The 17,152-nt window shown below is 39.5% G+C and overlaps 1 protein-coding gene across 1 annotated transcript in view; it reads left to right on the forward strand.

Moving 5' to 3' along the window:
• LOC131972924 (RNA polymerase II elongation factor ELL) overlaps positions 1-17,112 on the forward strand; it is a 28,547-nt gene extending 11,435 nt beyond the window's left edge. Inside the window, exons 3-12 of the mRNA XM_059334737.1 lie at positions 5,082-5,209; positions 5,710-5,864; positions 8,229-8,470; positions 9,109-9,233; positions 11,093-11,207; positions 11,471-11,927; positions 12,453-12,516; positions 13,011-13,182; positions 13,290-13,334; positions 13,652-17,112. Of these exons, the coding sequence (XP_059190720.1) occupies positions 5,082-5,209; positions 5,710-5,864; positions 8,229-8,470; positions 9,109-9,233; positions 11,093-11,207; positions 11,471-11,927; positions 12,453-12,516; positions 13,011-13,182; positions 13,290-13,334; positions 13,652-13,762 (1,614 nt within the window). The 3' untranslated portion in view covers positions 13,763-17,112. The remainder of the gene's footprint in view (positions 1-5,081; positions 5,210-5,709; positions 5,865-8,228; positions 8,471-9,108; positions 9,234-11,092; positions 11,208-11,470; positions 11,928-12,452; positions 12,517-13,010; positions 13,183-13,289; positions 13,335-13,651) is intronic.
• The last annotated feature ends 40 nt before the right edge of the window (positions 17,113-17,152 follow it).

Below are 17,152 nucleotides of genomic sequence, written 5' to 3' on the forward strand. Positions count from 1 at the left end.
TGCCATTTGGTTGCTCTGACTGTAACTTCCAACGGTTAAACTTTACTCATGCCATGATAATGGCGACGTAGCTGCACACAGCTCTCACTGCTTTGTGCTTCTTTTATGAAGCGGTTTAATTTTATTTGGCGGACACATGTTAATAGTACACTCTCATGATTATAATACCCCTCTAAGCATTAATAATCATCAGATTAAAAGACTAACACAGTCAGAATTAGAATACTGTGGAGCACAGGCAATTTACTGAATTCTTTTGTTGCTCCTGAGCTGGACCAATAATGCTGATTTAATAGTTATCTCCATAATTATTGAGAAGTCCTACTGCAGGGATAGCTAATTCAAATTACACCTCATAAAAGATATAAAAATATAAATATCCTAAGTGCATTTTAAATAACTGCAATGGCATATTTTTCTAAATTAAAACCTTGAGTAAAAGGGACATTTTTTATGCTTAGAAGTGAAGGGTCATTAGCTGTATTAAGCTGATTATTACTGCCAAGGAGGTCATATTATCTGTTCGGTTTATTAGTTAGTTTGTTTGTTTGGTGGCTGGTGCATGGGCAAAGGAAAAGCTTATTCAATTTTGGAGCAGATCAGGGGCAGATACACAAATTATTCTTCTCTTTTGTTAACATAGTGAGATAGAGCATTTAGCCTTGGCAGAGGTCTGATGGCAAAGATCTGATCGCCTTTTAATTTAAAAAAAAAGCACATTCTGCCCTTCCAGTTCATCATAAGAGCAGACTTATTATGTGCCCCAGAGTACCAGAACATTATCATCCTTTACAGTATATGTTCGCTATGCAATCAAAGTACTGATATGGATGTAAATATTATTAAATGGAAGCATTTGACGGTTCATAAATGCACTTTGAACCAATTTGCTGTTGCAGTGCTTATAGAAATGCATACAGTTTGAGTCATGTGTTTGTTACATGGATGTGTATACATGACTCACCAGTCCCTGACCTGTGAGTACTGGAGCTGTGTTTTTCTAAGAACTGTTATAAACTGTGTCTGAGCTGTGTTAGCTTTTTTAAAAAAGCTTCTATGTGTGTACATATTGTGACTCATTTGGATTGTATTTAAATTGTAGGTTTAATGTCATTGTTTCTATTTTTGTTTGTTCACTGATGAGTGTACAAGGTGATTCAACAAAGTTTGGCTGATAATAGTCTCGCTCTGTTAACATGGACTCTAAACCATCGGCTAGATATTTGACCTCCCTCCTTGCATGTGCCCTTTGGGAGTTTGATGCTTCCTCAGCCTAAAAACAGACAAAACGACAACACACACACACACACACACACACACACACACACACACACCCTCAGGGGATCAGACCAGAGCTCCATATGGACATGTCTATGACTCGGCGTCTCTATGTAAATCTATACCTACTACTTGACCGACAGCAGCTTCAGGATCACAAACTGTTAGTTTAGAAGTGGTGTCACTGACTAAACACATGAAAAGTCAGAGTTCATATGATCAGGCTGGGTGGGATGATGATAACGTTAGCCGCTTTGCATGAGTTGGCTGTGAACTTTAGTGTTTCAGCGTTTACTATTCAAAGCTGTAATCTGTAAACCACTTGTTGTTCAGACTACAGCAAAGTTGTTGAGTTGGTTCCTCTTGTTTTTGGTATGCAACGTAAATGTCATCTACTGATCAGGGAACATGATCGTGGAAATGTTATTTCCTTATGTGATAAAGATTATCAACAGTAGATTCAATGATGAAGGAGAGTGTCTCCAGCAATGATAAACACAAGTTTTACTGTTTTACTGCCTCCACACAGTAAACCATGATATATTAATTAATAAATTCTTATTATTAGCTTTTACCATTTTCCCTATTGAGTTAACACCATTAAAGGAAAAAAATGTTTTGAAAGAAAAAAAGATATACTCTCCCCCTTACAATTTAAACTTGAACACATGAGCAATAAAACACACCATGCTCAATGTAATGCACTAAGTTTGAATAGATACAGCCTTACTCGGTCTGGTGTGACCAGTCTTGAAAGGGTGACACTGGATTTTTGATGCTGATATTGATTAATCTGATAATGCCCCAAAATATGTAACAGAGACTCTGTTTCTAGATCTCCTAAAACATATTTTTGGAAGTTCTCTACTAAATATCTGGAATAAGTTTATATCGTACAGATTTTTGTTAAAAGCATACTAGGGATGTAAGAAAATATTGATCTATCTAATGCAATACTGTATTAACTTGGTCTGGTTTAAACACAAGGTTGATTTTTTATTATTAGCTGACGTGCAAAAATTCGTAGATCGAAAGTATTGCTACGATGATTGATGTTACAAACTAAGGCTAATGCAGATGCACTGTTCAGATTGCATAAAAAAGTAAACTTTTTACAAAAAAATGTTCAATATATCACCTTGCTTGCATATATACACATATCAATATTTAATCATTACTTCCGTATCATAGTAAGTATTGTTTCACCAGATTCTTGCCTACACAGGCCTACCTCACACAGTACTAGGTTAGCTGTTTCCATGCTTTCAATCTTTGTGTAAAAGCTAAGCTAACTAGCTGCTGGCTGTACAGCTTCATATTTATTATTAAAGCTTAGTTCCCCAAAATGTCTTAACTTCTTCATTAAGTAAGACACAGAGCTCCAAAAGTCGTTGTCTTATCAATCCTTTCAACTAACTCACTGCAACTACTCCTTAAGTTTCAAGTTCAGAGCCTCGTGTTTTCTTGGTTTCATATGTGTGAAGCTGATGTTGGACAGACAGACTCTCCTTTAGGAGTCAGAAACTGGGAACTAATGGGTTAAATGACATATGGTTATGTAGCTTGAGAAGGAAGCCGTGAATAAAACGGGGGCAACCTCTGAACAGTCTGACCTGAGTGACATTGATTAGAATTAGAATGTGAAGTGTGCACGGTGGCATGGATGGGGGTGACAGGCAAATCTAATGCATGGCTGGAGGGGGGCTCATACTGTTGCCATCGATTGAAAGAGGGGACATGGTGGCACTATTGCGATGCTAAATGTGTAAATGTGCGCTCTCATCTCATCACAAGCTACCTTTTGTTCAGCAGGACTCTCATTTTAAAACTAATTCAAATGCAATTCTTCTGCTTGCCTTTCTCTACGTCAATAACCCCGTTTTAGGACTTGTTGCTTCTAATTTTGGTCAAGGCTCCTTCTACTTTACTCTCCTAAAGTAATGGGTCCTGAGGACAGAGCTCGCCTCTTGTCCCTGCTCACTTTGATGCTTTTTTGGTTGATCGTCCTTAATTAGCGTGAAATGCAAAGCAGACATATGCAGGACTCCGCTGCACCATTTCATGTGAACGGCAAGACATAAATAGGTCAGAATTAATGGTCAGCTGTGTGTCTCAAGTGTTCATGGCCTTGTGGGCTGCTTTGCGTTTTGTGTTGACATGGGTGGGCTTGTGCACATGAAGGAAAGCTGGAGGCTGATGGGGGTGGGGTGAATGGCATGCGTTGGGTTTTAGAAGAGGAGGAGGGGTGTCGAGGAGAGGAGCCGCTCATTGGCTCCGTGCTGCAAAAAAACTGCTTATGGCTTTGCTGCATGACTGGGCATTTGTGACAGCTATAGTCCTGCCTGCCACATCAGCCAGGGACACTGTGCTCTCAGCCAGTCAGCTTATAATCAATCACTTACAACTGATAACTAAAGAGGCAGCTTCAAGTCTATCTGACAGACTTTTGTTTTTCTTGAGACCTGCAGTTAAAAAAAGAGCCTGTGTGCTTTGGCCTGAGGTGGTACCACGAGGTCTGCTTCAAAAAAAGAAGCAAAAGAGGGGAAAAATCTGAGCTTCTGCAGTCATCTCACACTAAGTGCTACTCATCAGTAGCCACGTATTCATGCTTATAAAGGATGGATGATCAATCATCGTGCTTCTGTTGAATCTAGGACACTATCAACAAAAGTACTAAACTGCCCATTTTCAGGCTGAAACACAGCTGCAGGCGGTGTGCAAGAGAGGCGCCGCAAATGTGTTTTAAAGGACGTATTACCTGTTGGTTAATGACTTTTAGTGGAAGTAGGTTTTTGGGTCATTTTATGTAACAGGTTTCTGACAGAGATAGACTTCACCCTGCTGGCTTGTTTGTTGCTAGAGGGCCGTGGACAGTCTGCGACACAGGAGGTTATCGCCCTAGTGAAAAAAGCTGTCCGCTATACTATTGTTATGGTTTGCCTTTCAGACAGGCTCCTCCCCTGACTGGCTACAGGTCATCATCCCTGACCTGGGAGGTACAATGTCACCTCTGTGATTGGCCCAAGAGGGAGAATATTTAGGTCACATTTAATTCATGAAAAAGAAAACAAAAAAAACAGGCAAGCTGACTAAACGGTTTCAATAAGAAAAAACAGCTTTGTTGATTTTCTTTATCCATGTTTTCTTTTCCACTTTGAGATTACATTGAATCAGATCAGGCTACCTGGAAGAAATAAAACATGCTTATTAAATAACACACCACTCATACTAGCAATACTATAGCAGATACAGTAAACCGAAGCATGGGAGAGTATCTTAAAGACCGCTGTAAAACTGTGAAAGCAAAATCAGCTACGGCATGGCTCAGGGGATGTTTGGAAAATGCCTTATTCTAACAGTTGACGGTTGGTAATATGCTTAATTTTCAATGAAATATTAAATATATTCAAAATGAAACAATCCCATCCTTAAATTTGTTAGAAAAATGGTAGTTCTTGTGTTTACTAGTCATTCTTAGCTAGTCCTCTATTGATTGTCTGCTCTGGTAATTAGCAAGCAAATAATCATCAAAACTTAGATTTAAAGGTAACATGAGCAATGTACATTGTTTGCTGCGGGTAGAAAGGAATTCTAACTTTATTTTTCACGATTGCATTGATAGTAACAATAAAGTCTGGAAATATTTTATCATGGTACCATAAAAGTGCTTAAAAACTGCTTCAATACAAGTCTTAAAGGTCTGTAAAAAACCCTGTTTTTGTAAACACAAATAGCTTTTTTTTTTTCATTTTTAGTTACAATTTCATACTAATTGTTTTTTCTTTCTTACTGTGTCTTCACAGTATGTAAAGATCCCAGCACCAACCCCCGAATCTCCGGATGGATTCAGAGTCTTCTCGTTCTACCTTTCCAGTGACAGCAAAGACAAGCCTCAGTCCAGCTTTGACTGCATTCACCAGTATGTCTCAGGGTAAGCAGCACACATAACTCTTTCCACAGTCGACCACAAATGGAATTTGTAGTAAATTTGGTGTCAGACTGAGACCGCAGGGCTTTACCGAACAGTGGGTTCTCTCTTCAGTACTACAACAACAGACAGTACTGTCAGGCTACATTCAAACAAGACTACAATAACTCCCAAAGGTCGTCATGCCACAACTGACCTCAAAGGTGTGACCAGTAATAATTGAGAACAGAGAAGTGTTTGTGGCCACGGGGTGTCAAAGGTTAAATTATTACTGAGGTATTTTAGCATTTATAACTGATTTATAATACAGGACTAGAATTTGCATGCAGGCACAAGTCACGGAACCAGTTATGTGTGTGTCAGACAACATCACAAATTACTGCATGACAGCAAGAATCTCTCATGCTTGTGTTTGACAAATGGCCATTTAATTGAGCCGAGCCAGAGAATTTGTAAGCTTGAACTCTCTGAAGTCTCCTCTCTCTGCTTTCTCCTCCACACAGGGAGGGCAGGGATCACCTGGAGGGCCAGGGAAGCATTCAGGACAAGATCACAGTTTGTGCCACAGACGACTCCTATCAGACGACCCGGGAGCGCATGTCTCAGGTGGAGAAGGACATCTGGAGCCGCTCAGCAATTGAGATCAAACCGGGGCCAAGTAAGCTTTTCCCAAATAACTGTATCTTCTTTCTGGTGTATCTTCCAGCTTCTTTTTTACATAACAGCCTTCAAGCACGTAGGGATCAGGGACGGATAACCTGACTTTTTATGTTCCCAGAAAGCTTCTAAACCATTGCTTCTCACAATCTCATCCTACTGATAATTGCCATATGGTGTGGAACTTATCACATAATTGATCAAAGTGCTGCGTTGCAATTATTCATGCGAGAGGGATGCCTCTCTGTCTTGTAATTTTCCTTTCATTTTGACCAGATTGCTCAGGCGCTGTGCCAGCTTGCCTGCCAGCACCATTAATGTGATTGAGTTTGCCAGAAGTATGCGCTAACAAGTCTCATGCTGATGAAGTTTTGCCTAAAATGTAATTACACTGACTGGAATTTAATTCATTTTAATTTGATTAAATACTTATAACTATCATCTAAGGAAGAGGCCACGCTATACCTGTAATGATCTGAGCCTAACATGCAGGATCTACTACTTGCAATTTATTTTCTTTATCCACTGCTGTCTCCTCGCCAAAGTTGCAGTTTAAAAGTCATTGTCGATTAAATTGACCATGCTGTAACTTTATAAATGATCCGGCCATGAGGCTTGATGACATTTAGACATCGCGTGTGAATTTCAATGCTTGTGGAGATTATGTTTTATGAATGGAAACAGGCTATATAGACCAACATCGTGTTTAGGGTAATTGCTGTAGAAGCCAGCTGTTGGAACGGATTCCTACACATTACATGCCATACTTTGCTGCAGAAATAGTCTCTCAGAGGATTTAACAAAATAGCTTAAACCTGCCATATGCATGCTTGTATTAAATGTTGGAAAAGGCATGACAGATCCTGGTTAGACACATGCAGTTACAGGATATCCCATTCTACTTGAGCATGTTTTTTTCAAGCACATAACTGTCCTTCCCTTCTCGTGGACACCAGAGAGAGAGAAATTCATGGGTTATGGATCACAGTATGCGCCATATGCAGTGGAGAGCACACAGTTGTTTTGTGGCGACTGACTGTCTTTTTATGGCACAGTAATGCTACACTCATCAGAAAAAATGTCCATATACCAGCTCAATTACAGGTTGCAGGGTAGAAAAATGTCCACAATTTAGATAATATGTATGATTTAAATTTCAGCTGCATTCAGGGAAAAAAGCACTGACAAATAGGCAGCTGTAATGTGCACACACCAGGTGTTGGAAAAGGTTAAAAAAAGGGGTTTCATCCATTCATACTGCTTAAGCATTAATATCCTCCCTCTAAAGTATCTATACACTGTTGCCAAGTATTTTTAGTGTTTGATCATTGTTCATAAATGCGCCCACAACTCTGGAAAGCAGGATAGTTACCTTAAGTGAGACATAGCTGTCTTCATGGCAATAAAAGCTGCCTCGAGAGTCCTAAAATGTCCCTCAAGGCCTTTTAATATGTCAAAGTAAAACAATAGTTCTCGTTGCGTCTTGTTTTAAAATGTGGCAGTGCAGGTTGTTTCAGTGCAGGAAGGACATTTGCCTGAAATCTTCACGACTGGGTTCAAGGAAGATGTTGAAACAAGCTCCTGCAAGACTGCTGTTGCAAAGTCAATTTAAAGTGACTTTGTTTGATTCCTACAAGGAGATCTAGATTCTTCTAACATGCTGTCTATGAATGTGCGGTCAGTCTTCGACCTATAGCAACCTCCAAAGTATGGCTTAAGGTTGTAATGAGATTACGGTCTGCAGATATCTATAAGCACTGCCTGCCTGGGTCCAACTGAATTAGTACTGCAACAGGAAGAAAGGGCCTCTCTGTGTTAGTTGCTTTAGTTTCCATGCTCTTCTGTTTACTCAGCAGTAGGCTAACCCTACTGTCAACCCCTTTCACTGTTTTCCACTTGCAACAACAGTACCTCTGCACACCGACACAGAAAAGTGCATGAGCACAGGACTATGTTCAGAGTATTATGTTTGTATGTAAATAGCCCTCTGACATTGGGATAAAAGTGTTGCACTGCTACTGTATCTGTTGAGTGTGCATAAAGTAGGTTGCGTGACAACAGAGAGATATAATGAAGATAAAATGTATCATACGCAGGCCTCTCAGGGTGCGATTTGTATAACTGGCCTGAGAACCGGATTAGGAATGATATGTTGGCTGTGCTATTACAGGATCCTGTCAACCTATGTGAATCCTGTTATCAGATCAGTTGTAATCTCTTTATTTAGTTTTGTGTCAGCAGCAGTAGGGCCTTTTAGAAATGGCTTTAGATTACTGCTGATAACTTTTTGATTCAAAACCCTGTCTTTATCTTCCGCAAATCCTGTGTTGAAACTCTGCTGTGTGTCCCTTTGTTTTGATCTTAGGTAAGTGCGTGAAGGTCCAGAGGAAGCAGGGTCTGGTATCAGGCTCAGATAGCAGCAGCAAGCACTCCCCAAGCAACAAGAGGAGCCTGGTTCCCAGCCCTGTGGCACACCGGCCCTTGAGGGATCGCATCATTCATCTCCTGGCCTTAAAGCCATACAGGAAACCTGAGCTGCTACTGTGGTTGGAGAGGGAGCGGGCCAGTCTAAAGGACAAGGCTGACCTGACCTCAGTACTGGATGAGGTGAGACATCTGGCACATTGCTATGTAAACACATTTGAGTAATGATGTACTATAAAAGAAAATACTAAATGTTGAGTGTGATGAATATTTATTTAGCTGCTTTTAGTGTGAGTTGATAGCAGGTCAAATTTAGAAACTACAAACAAATTAAATTCTAATTTGCTATTTTGCTAATGAAACTAATGAACAGACTACCAACTGTACACTGTATGATAAAAAGGTGATGTCAGTAAGTTTATTTCAGGCACATTTCCTGTGTTCACAATGTTTGAGTGTCCCGCTGCAATCATCAAGTGGAGACTGTGCTGTAATTAGGGCTGTGCTTTAATTATCTTTGGAGGAGAAGATTGTGTTTTGACAGGAGAGGGGTGGGGTGTCTCCAGCTGCGATCTGACTACTTTCAGAATTGAAAGTGGTTGGTTTGTCTAGATTTGTATAAGCAGGATTAGGTTGTATAAGGGCAGGGTTAAACTGTTTTCCAAGGAAACAATACAGACCCGCTGAGGTGCAAACATGTCTTTTATTTAGATATAAGGTGGAGTTATGGCAACAGTGCTTTTATGACCAGAGCTAGACAGAGCTTTTGCTGTTGTCCTCTTTCTGTTGATGTATTTACATTGGGAACCGTCTTTTTTTAGGTTGGTAAACAGAACCCCAAAGACCACAGCTACTCTCTGAAGGATGAGCAGTACAGACATGTCCAGAAAGACTGGCCTGGTTATCTAGAGGAGGAGAAGCAACTCATCCATAGGCTTCTGATCAGGTGAGTTAGCCATAATACACAACATGGTTCAATGTTAATTGTTTTTTTCACCTGCTGGGTTGGGCAAGTGGCTCAGACATCTACTTGACCGAAGTGCGTTTTTACATGCCCCTACACAGGTGGTTTATTTACAAATACTAGATTTAAATGTCATGTTTATTCATTATTTAACTTCACTTCACAAAAAGAACAATGAATAGTTGGGCTTTTACTCACATCCTCCAACACCATCCACTTAAGTTCTGTTTCAAGAATAGTTGAAATGTTGGCTTGCGCTAGAGCTCTTAAACCTTGTCTTCACCCACCGCTACCCACTTGCCCTGGGCATTTCGGCAGTCCTTTTTTGCTGCACAGAGATCATTTGTGTTTTCTTCCTTTAAGAGAATTGTAAATGTTCAAAATGCAATAGTTTAACATTTTGGGAAATGCACTACATTTAGAAAGGGAGATTGATCATGTATATGCTAAATATAAAGGTACTGCCAGTAGGGAGTTAGCTTAGCCTAGCATAAAGACAAGTAACTGGGAAACAGACCGACTCTGCATGGCAGTAACAAAATTAGCCTTTCACCACATCTAAAGCCCAGTAATAAACATTCTATTTTGTTTGTTTAATCTATACAAACACATTAGAGGTGCTGGTTGGAGATGTTGTACCTTTGGACAGAGCCAGTCTAGCTGTTTCTAGTCTTTGTGCTATGCTAAGCTAAGCTAAGCTAATCACCTGCTGGCTGTAGCTCTATATTTACCGCGCGCAAGAAAGTGGCATGCATCCTTTCATCTAACTCTGCAAGAAAGCACGTCAGTATGTTTCCCAAATTTTGAAACTATTGCTCTAAAGTTATATTAGACTTTTAGAGACCTGTTTGGGCAAAAGACTAAGGGCTCAGGGATGGATGCGCTTTGACAGTGCTGGCGTTAATACAGAAAGGCCACTGAATTAATGTAGAAGTCTGCTGTGATCATGCTGAAAGGGGAGCTTCTAAATGATTACTTCTCTGCACTGATGAGTCTCTTAATGGACACATCAAAGCTGAGGAAAATATTCACTGCACCGTGTTGCCAAATGGCATTAGCATGGAAGTTTCAGAGCAGCAAGGCTGAGGTTTTCAGTGTGAGCTTTCTCCCCTTGTACGTTTCCTCTGCCTGCCAGTAAACATGTAGGCCATGTGCTCCATGAGCCTTTTGGAAAAAGCTCAAGTCCTGTTGGCTGATTGCACAACCCCCTCTGTTCACCTCCCCTGCTAAGCGTAAAAAGCTTAGAATTGTAGTCATGTAATTGTTTGCCAAGTTTGATAAAAACTGATTCTTCTTATTGCTGTCTTACTTCTGTCATTTCATTGGTGTTAATGTTTGATTGTTCCTAACTTCACTTAGACTGACTATATGATTAAAAAAGGTTGCATGAATCCTCTTGGGGGTGTGACTTGTTGTAGCGTCTGTTTGAGGAAGGAGCTGTAGGAAGCAGATTACCGGAGAAGAGGGTTTGGTCCTACAGAGGTTAAATCTGCTGCTATTGTTCTGCACGCTGGACTGTGTTTAGTCTTTGTGGTTGCCTCCTGTGGCTTGCATTACCAGGGACAGAAAACATATCACATACATTTGCAAAAATCTTTGATACAATTTTAGTGACAGATTTTTTAACATCAATAATTATTCCTTTTTTGTGAAAAGCTTCTATTGCTGTCTTTTCTCTGGAAATCATGTCCTAATAAATGATAATTGTTCATCCATTTACTCATAAATCCGTCAAAGCAAACTTTATGACCTACATACTGCCTCTTCCTGTTTATCTTTAAAGGCCATTTACCTTGCAGTTACTGTCCAACTGAAGGTGCTGTGTTCTCAATCTTTTTTAGGAAACTTCAGCCACTCCACAGTAGCCAGTTGAAGAGTCCCCAGTCCAACCATTCATTCCACAAAACTCCTGGGGACTCTCCTTCACATCTCAGTCCTGCCAAGAATCTCTCCGTGGTAATTACTCACCTTGATTGAATTCCATTCTGCTACTTCTTCTTTCTTATACGGCTGACAATAAATAAGGGATTTCCTTTTTTTCAGATGCATATTACTAGAAATATGACAAACTGATATGTCTTCATGTAGTTATATTTAGCAGCTTCAGATTAAATATAGCCCTTACTGGAAATAAATGAATATTTAGAGAGTGAGATGAGTAGATCAATACCACAACAATGTAGAACTGTATCAATCATTATGTTATTTTCCCTCTCTAGAAACGCCCATTGCCCTCGGACCCATCAAACTGTCAGACCCCCAAAAAACAAAGACTATTAGACCAGTGTTTGCCTCTGCAGTCGCCATCTCACGGAGAATACGGGGCCAATGGGGCTCGTAGCTCCTCCAGTCATGGAAACTCTAGGGTACAGATTAAACTGGAGTTTGACAAAACCAACAATCATCTCCAGGGGAGCCCAAATGGTCTGTACTCGCCGCACAAACTCAGCGGGTCATCTGCTATTCCCAAACTGGAGAGGACAGAGCCAGCTCCTATTGCACCCAGCCCGAAGCCCCCACACACTAACACAGCCATTTGCACTGAGCAACTGTTCACCAACGGCCAGCATAAAAAGAAGAGGTCCAAAAAGCACAAAGACAAAGAACGAGAGCGCTTAAAACCAGACTGGATAGAGACGAGTCCAGACCTGAAGCAGAACCAAGAAAATCTCAAAGGTAAATGACTATAAAATCATAAAACTGTCTTCTCTATAAGGTTTTGTCACACTTCATGTATCCTATTGTGCTGCCATGAGTCTGGTTTATATTATTTATTTGGGACAATATCAGTTTTCATTTAGCAGAAAGGAAAAAACCCCTCAAGGTTGAGTTATAGTTGCTGCTGGAAGCCCACAAGAAGTAATTCATATATTTTTATTTGAGCGAGTTGTGAGTGTTGTTAGGACTGTAGCACTTTCTCCACCCTGCAGTCCTCACTCTGTTCTCCAGTCTGTTGATGATTGACTGTGAAACAGCTGGGTGACCTACGGTCGAACGAGTCAGCAGGCAGCATTGCCTCCTACTCTGTGGCTGCAGACGTCACTGCTTGCCTTGGATCAGATCTCTTATCGGAGAGAGCGATAAATGATTCCATAAGCCTTGATATGATGGTCGCATTATCGCATTTGCATTGGCTGATTGCTTTAACCTTTTTTTCAATGTGTGTGTGTCTGTGTGTGTGTGTGTTTTTCCTATCTCCAGACACAGAGGAAGAGAAAACACCTGTCAATCGAACGTCAACAGAGCAATTGCCTGACTATTTAATGTAAGATTCAAACACACACTCTGCCCGTTGCTGTGCTTCATGTAATAAACCAAGATTCAGAAGGGATTTATGAATCAGGAAAGAAATGCAAATAATTTTCACAACATCAGTCGGCCCTCATAAGTCCTTGTTAATATTATGTGTCACTGAGAGGTTTAGGTTTCAGAGTCTAACCAACTATTGTTGAGAAAAATGAAGCCAACTTGTCCCAGAAGGGTTAGGATCAGCTTGAAAACATTCACATAAACAGAGGGAAGTGAAACACATGTCTAAGTGAGCTGTCACAAAGCTTCAGTGAGGCAAACACATGATCTTATGTCTTACATTTATACATCTGGTCAACACATCATGCTGTTAAATCTGTGACGTGTCAGGCCTCTCATTTCACCATTCTGCAGTGCCATCTACTGGAAGGAATTGGAAACAACTTTAAAGATGACTTCTGCTTTTAAATGGCATCTTGTTTATGTTTTCTTCTTCTGTTTTTTTCGTAGAAAATACAGCACCATTACAGCACTGGAGCAGCGCCAAGAGTATAAGGACGACTTCTGTGCCGAGTATGATGAATACAGAGGTCTTCATGACCGGATTGGGGCTATCACAGAGATGTTTGTTCAGTTGGGCTCAAAGATCAACACTCTCTCCCCAGGAACACAAGAGTACAAGGTACTGTCTGAAGCAGGAGCCTTTAACTGCTCTGTTTCTAATAAAACACTAAACAATCTACTGATCACATACATGGCTCTCTGACACTTTTTATTTTGTCTTTTCAGCTGATGGAGGACCAAATACTACAAAAGTACCGGAAGTATAAGAAAGTAAGAATTGGCTATGTTTTTATCTCATTTCATGTAATGCACAACAGAAATAAACAGTAGTGGCAAGATTACAGATCGCAATGATGACCTGTGAGCTGTTCCAGATCTCCGTTTTATCTGAAAAAATATATACAAACATTTTTCTGCATTTCTGCCTAGTGCCTACAAATCGGGGGAAAAATTGCCTTATAGAGCAATGTGGGAACTATTATTATGCTTCTGAAAATACAAAACTGTTCTTGCACGAAACCCACTATATTGGATGATTGATAGGCACCACTAAAAGCTCACTCATACCCCCGTTTTTTTCTTTTCAGAAGTTTCCTGGGTATCGGGAAGAAAAGAAGCGATGCGAGTACCTCCATCAGAAACTGTCGCATATCAAAGGCCTGATCACAGATTACGACCGAGCACAGGGACTCTCATAGTAAACGGCCTCTACCCTCAGAAGGGTGGAATATGACTGGACCAAAAGACTCCTAATTGACCCAAAGACTGCCCAGCTGGGTCCGGGAGTCGCACAGACACTATTCACTTTACTCCTCCGAGTGTTAATGGAATCGAGGAGCGAGGTTCTTTTTCAAAAGTGGGCTAAGACCACCGACTCGTGATCAAATCTTGCCCTTTAACATTATGTTTCTCAACTATGATTATCGCTGTAATGGCTGGATTCTGTTCTGCTGTAAAAAGGTCTGATGACGCAGTGAAAGCCAAATCCATTTTTCTGAAATGCAAAGCAGATGTGATCCTTCCTGCATAATTGCATTTTTATTATATCTTTTTTCAAAACGGGGGAAAAAAGAAAAACGCTGATTTATTGAAGAAAAAAAAAAGAAGTATTAAATTGATGGTACAATCAATCTTAGGGGGAAACAAATGCTACTAAAGTCTTTATATTTAACACATAAAAGAATCTGTTCATTTGCTGGTAGAACATCAACACATTCAATCACGTCAATTATTCATTAATTACAATAGGATCACATAATGACAATAATAAGGTCACACATTAACAATGTATCTCCTTTCAGACCACATGCAAACTAAATTTTATCACCCATACAAAGCCTATATTTCTGACCCGACAAAGGTGTATCTCAATGTATCACTAAAATGCATTTTAAAGCATCATATGCAAAGTTCTTTGGGCTTTCAGCATAATTTAAACAAGGATTTACCATGTAGCTTTCTGACAACGTCCTGTGTCATTTCTAAGAAATGTTGGAATGCCACAAAACCACTCCTCCCAGTACCTGAATGCTGGTTTCAGGACAATGCTTGTCCACATTTGGCATCAACTTCACCCTCATGTAGCCTACCACAAACTGCCTTTTCATTATCAACTCTCTCAAGTCTTCTGGTTACAGGTTTGTTAGCTGACACACAGAAATTGTGCTTTACTTACGCTGTAGATGAACTCACAAGCTTGATAAAACATAACTTTTCACTCTACATGCAGATTTAAAAGCTTACAGGGTATTTTATCTTCAAGGTTTTCCACACATTTTTGATTTCCTTTGATTTTGCTTTGGTTGGAGTCTTGAGATAAATCGCAATAGAGATGCCTTTAACAAATCAGACCGTGTAAAGAGGATGGCACTGTGGGTCGGTCACTAAGTTCACACCACTTTGTCTCAGTTGGGTGTAAAGAGCAGGCGGACCTCTAGAGGCCGCCAGCAGAGTAATTTTGGACTTTGAGTTATTTCTCTCAAGGCAGGTACATCTGAATATCCACAAACCGTAGTTTTATTTCACCTAATAATTAGCTGTAGCCTGACGTAGTTAATAGTGCTCAAATTTCAGTGTTCTTTGGACGTTTGCATCAATGTAGCTGTACTCACAACTGTTGTCTTAATAATGGCTTAAAATGGGAGAATGAAACTAATATTTGCCTTAACATGTATGTCAGACATTTCCAAGATTATGCCATCCCTGCTCTGAAATGTTGTCGATTTAACCTGCACAGTTCAAATCTTTCTGACTTTTCCTGTAAATGTCTTTTAGTTTGAAGGAACTTCAGTTACTGGATAGTTGTTACTGGATAGTTGTTGTCTTATCTGTGTTGTTTCTTGTGTTTTTTTCTATGTACGTCTTAATCATTTTCTATTTCTGTCAGATAATCATTCAAGGAATTCACTTTTCAATCCTATCAACCACCAGTATCAAAAGAAAGAATCGTTGCAGAAACCTACAAAAAATAATGTGCTTTGTTTCTCTTGATTTCTCAATGAAAATATTCAGTGGGGTTTTTGTCACATATTTACCAGCTTCAATGTTTTTATTTTTATTTTATTTGCAAGGTTTCTTCTGGTATGTTTGAAGGATTTGAGACTAGCAACAGTTGCTCCGTCTTGGCACATATGAACGTTTTCAAGAAAGGAATATTTATTAGCACTGACTATTGGAAAAATGAGAATTGTAAGCCCAGATTTTGAGCATTAAATATCAAAGCTAAAAATGCTGGATTGTTAAAGCTCCGGTACACCTACAGTAATGTTTTCTTTATTTTGGCTGTTTGGATCTCTTCTTAGGATCAGTTCTCACACTTTTATGATTCTTGTTAATATGAATTTTGATGAGGTGAAAGAAAATGTGCCAATGGCTCTACCCAACTTGAGAAAAAGTCTAATCGGTCCAAATGAGTGAAAACAACTGTGTGTTTTGTTCTGGTACTGGATCTGGAAATCAATGCTCAGAAAAACAAGATAATTTATTTGTGTTTCACAGAATTTCTTTGAAAACAGAAAGGTACTTAAAGTGTTTTTGAAATGGCAGTGTAGAAATGTCCACATAAACGCCATTCATGAGAACTTAAAAGTAATAACAATTTAAAGAACTAATTCAAGTCAAGGGCTTCCCAATTGCCACTAAAGTAGTATTGGTCAATTGTACAATACATATGTAATCAAACAAACTGCATCATGGGCAAAATATCAGTTGAATCAGTATGAATGAAAATAATTGTACCATTTTGTTTTGGGGAAACCAGACCCATAGTTAAACGGGCATCTCAAGTGCTAACTGTGATGTTGTTGTTTTTTTACTGTTGCAGGAGCTAACTACTGATGGTGCCTTTTTCATTCAAAGAATACTACCACTCTGTATTAAACCATCATTGATGTTCTGGAAGAAAAAAAAATGGGGCAACAGTATTCACACATCTGTAGCTTCACAATGTTGCCACTTTTCAAAGTGCTTTGTTCATTTTTATTTTTTTTTGGTTGAGTTGATATCAGATGCCTTGTAAACTGTATAAAGTGTACTGGCAATAGGATTTTTCCAGACATAAAAAATTGGCATTTTTGAAAATGCAAGGTCTTCAGGACAGATTAACTGCATCTGCTGTTAGCTATTTTCATACAAGTATATATGAAAGAATTACCTGGTATTTTGTCTTCGTTTCTATTTCCGACCCAGCAAACTGTTTCCATAAATTGAATACTGGTGCATTTAATTGGTTTGTTGGTACTGGAAGAACAATGCCTCAATGGAAATGTGAAATCAAACATTTTGCCTATTGCGAATCACTGCAATTGATCTACCTAGGAGAACAAATTCCTTTATTTATTGCTTTGTATGTGTTTGTCCTTTTTCTGGGATTCACCTTTGCATAGGTTGTTCATTCTTTTCACAGCAAAACTCAAAGTATGGTGAAAGGGAAATGGAATATATTTTTGCAATTTTTTGATGGTGGATGCCTTATCACAATGTCATCCTCTTGAGAAAAGCTTTCAGAAAAAAGTGTATTGTTGTCTAAATATAAATGAAAAATAAAGCTCTTTTCAATTCAACAAGGAGTCGTGTTACCTCAAGAGGGC

The sequence above is a fragment of the Centropristis striata genome, chromosome 6 (genome assembly GCF_030273125.1).
Source record: "Centropristis striata isolate RG_2023a ecotype Rhode Island chromosome 6, C.striata_1.0, whole genome shotgun sequence".
Classification (NCBI taxonomy): Eukaryota; Metazoa; Chordata; class Actinopteri; order Perciformes; family Serranidae; genus Centropristis; species Centropristis striata.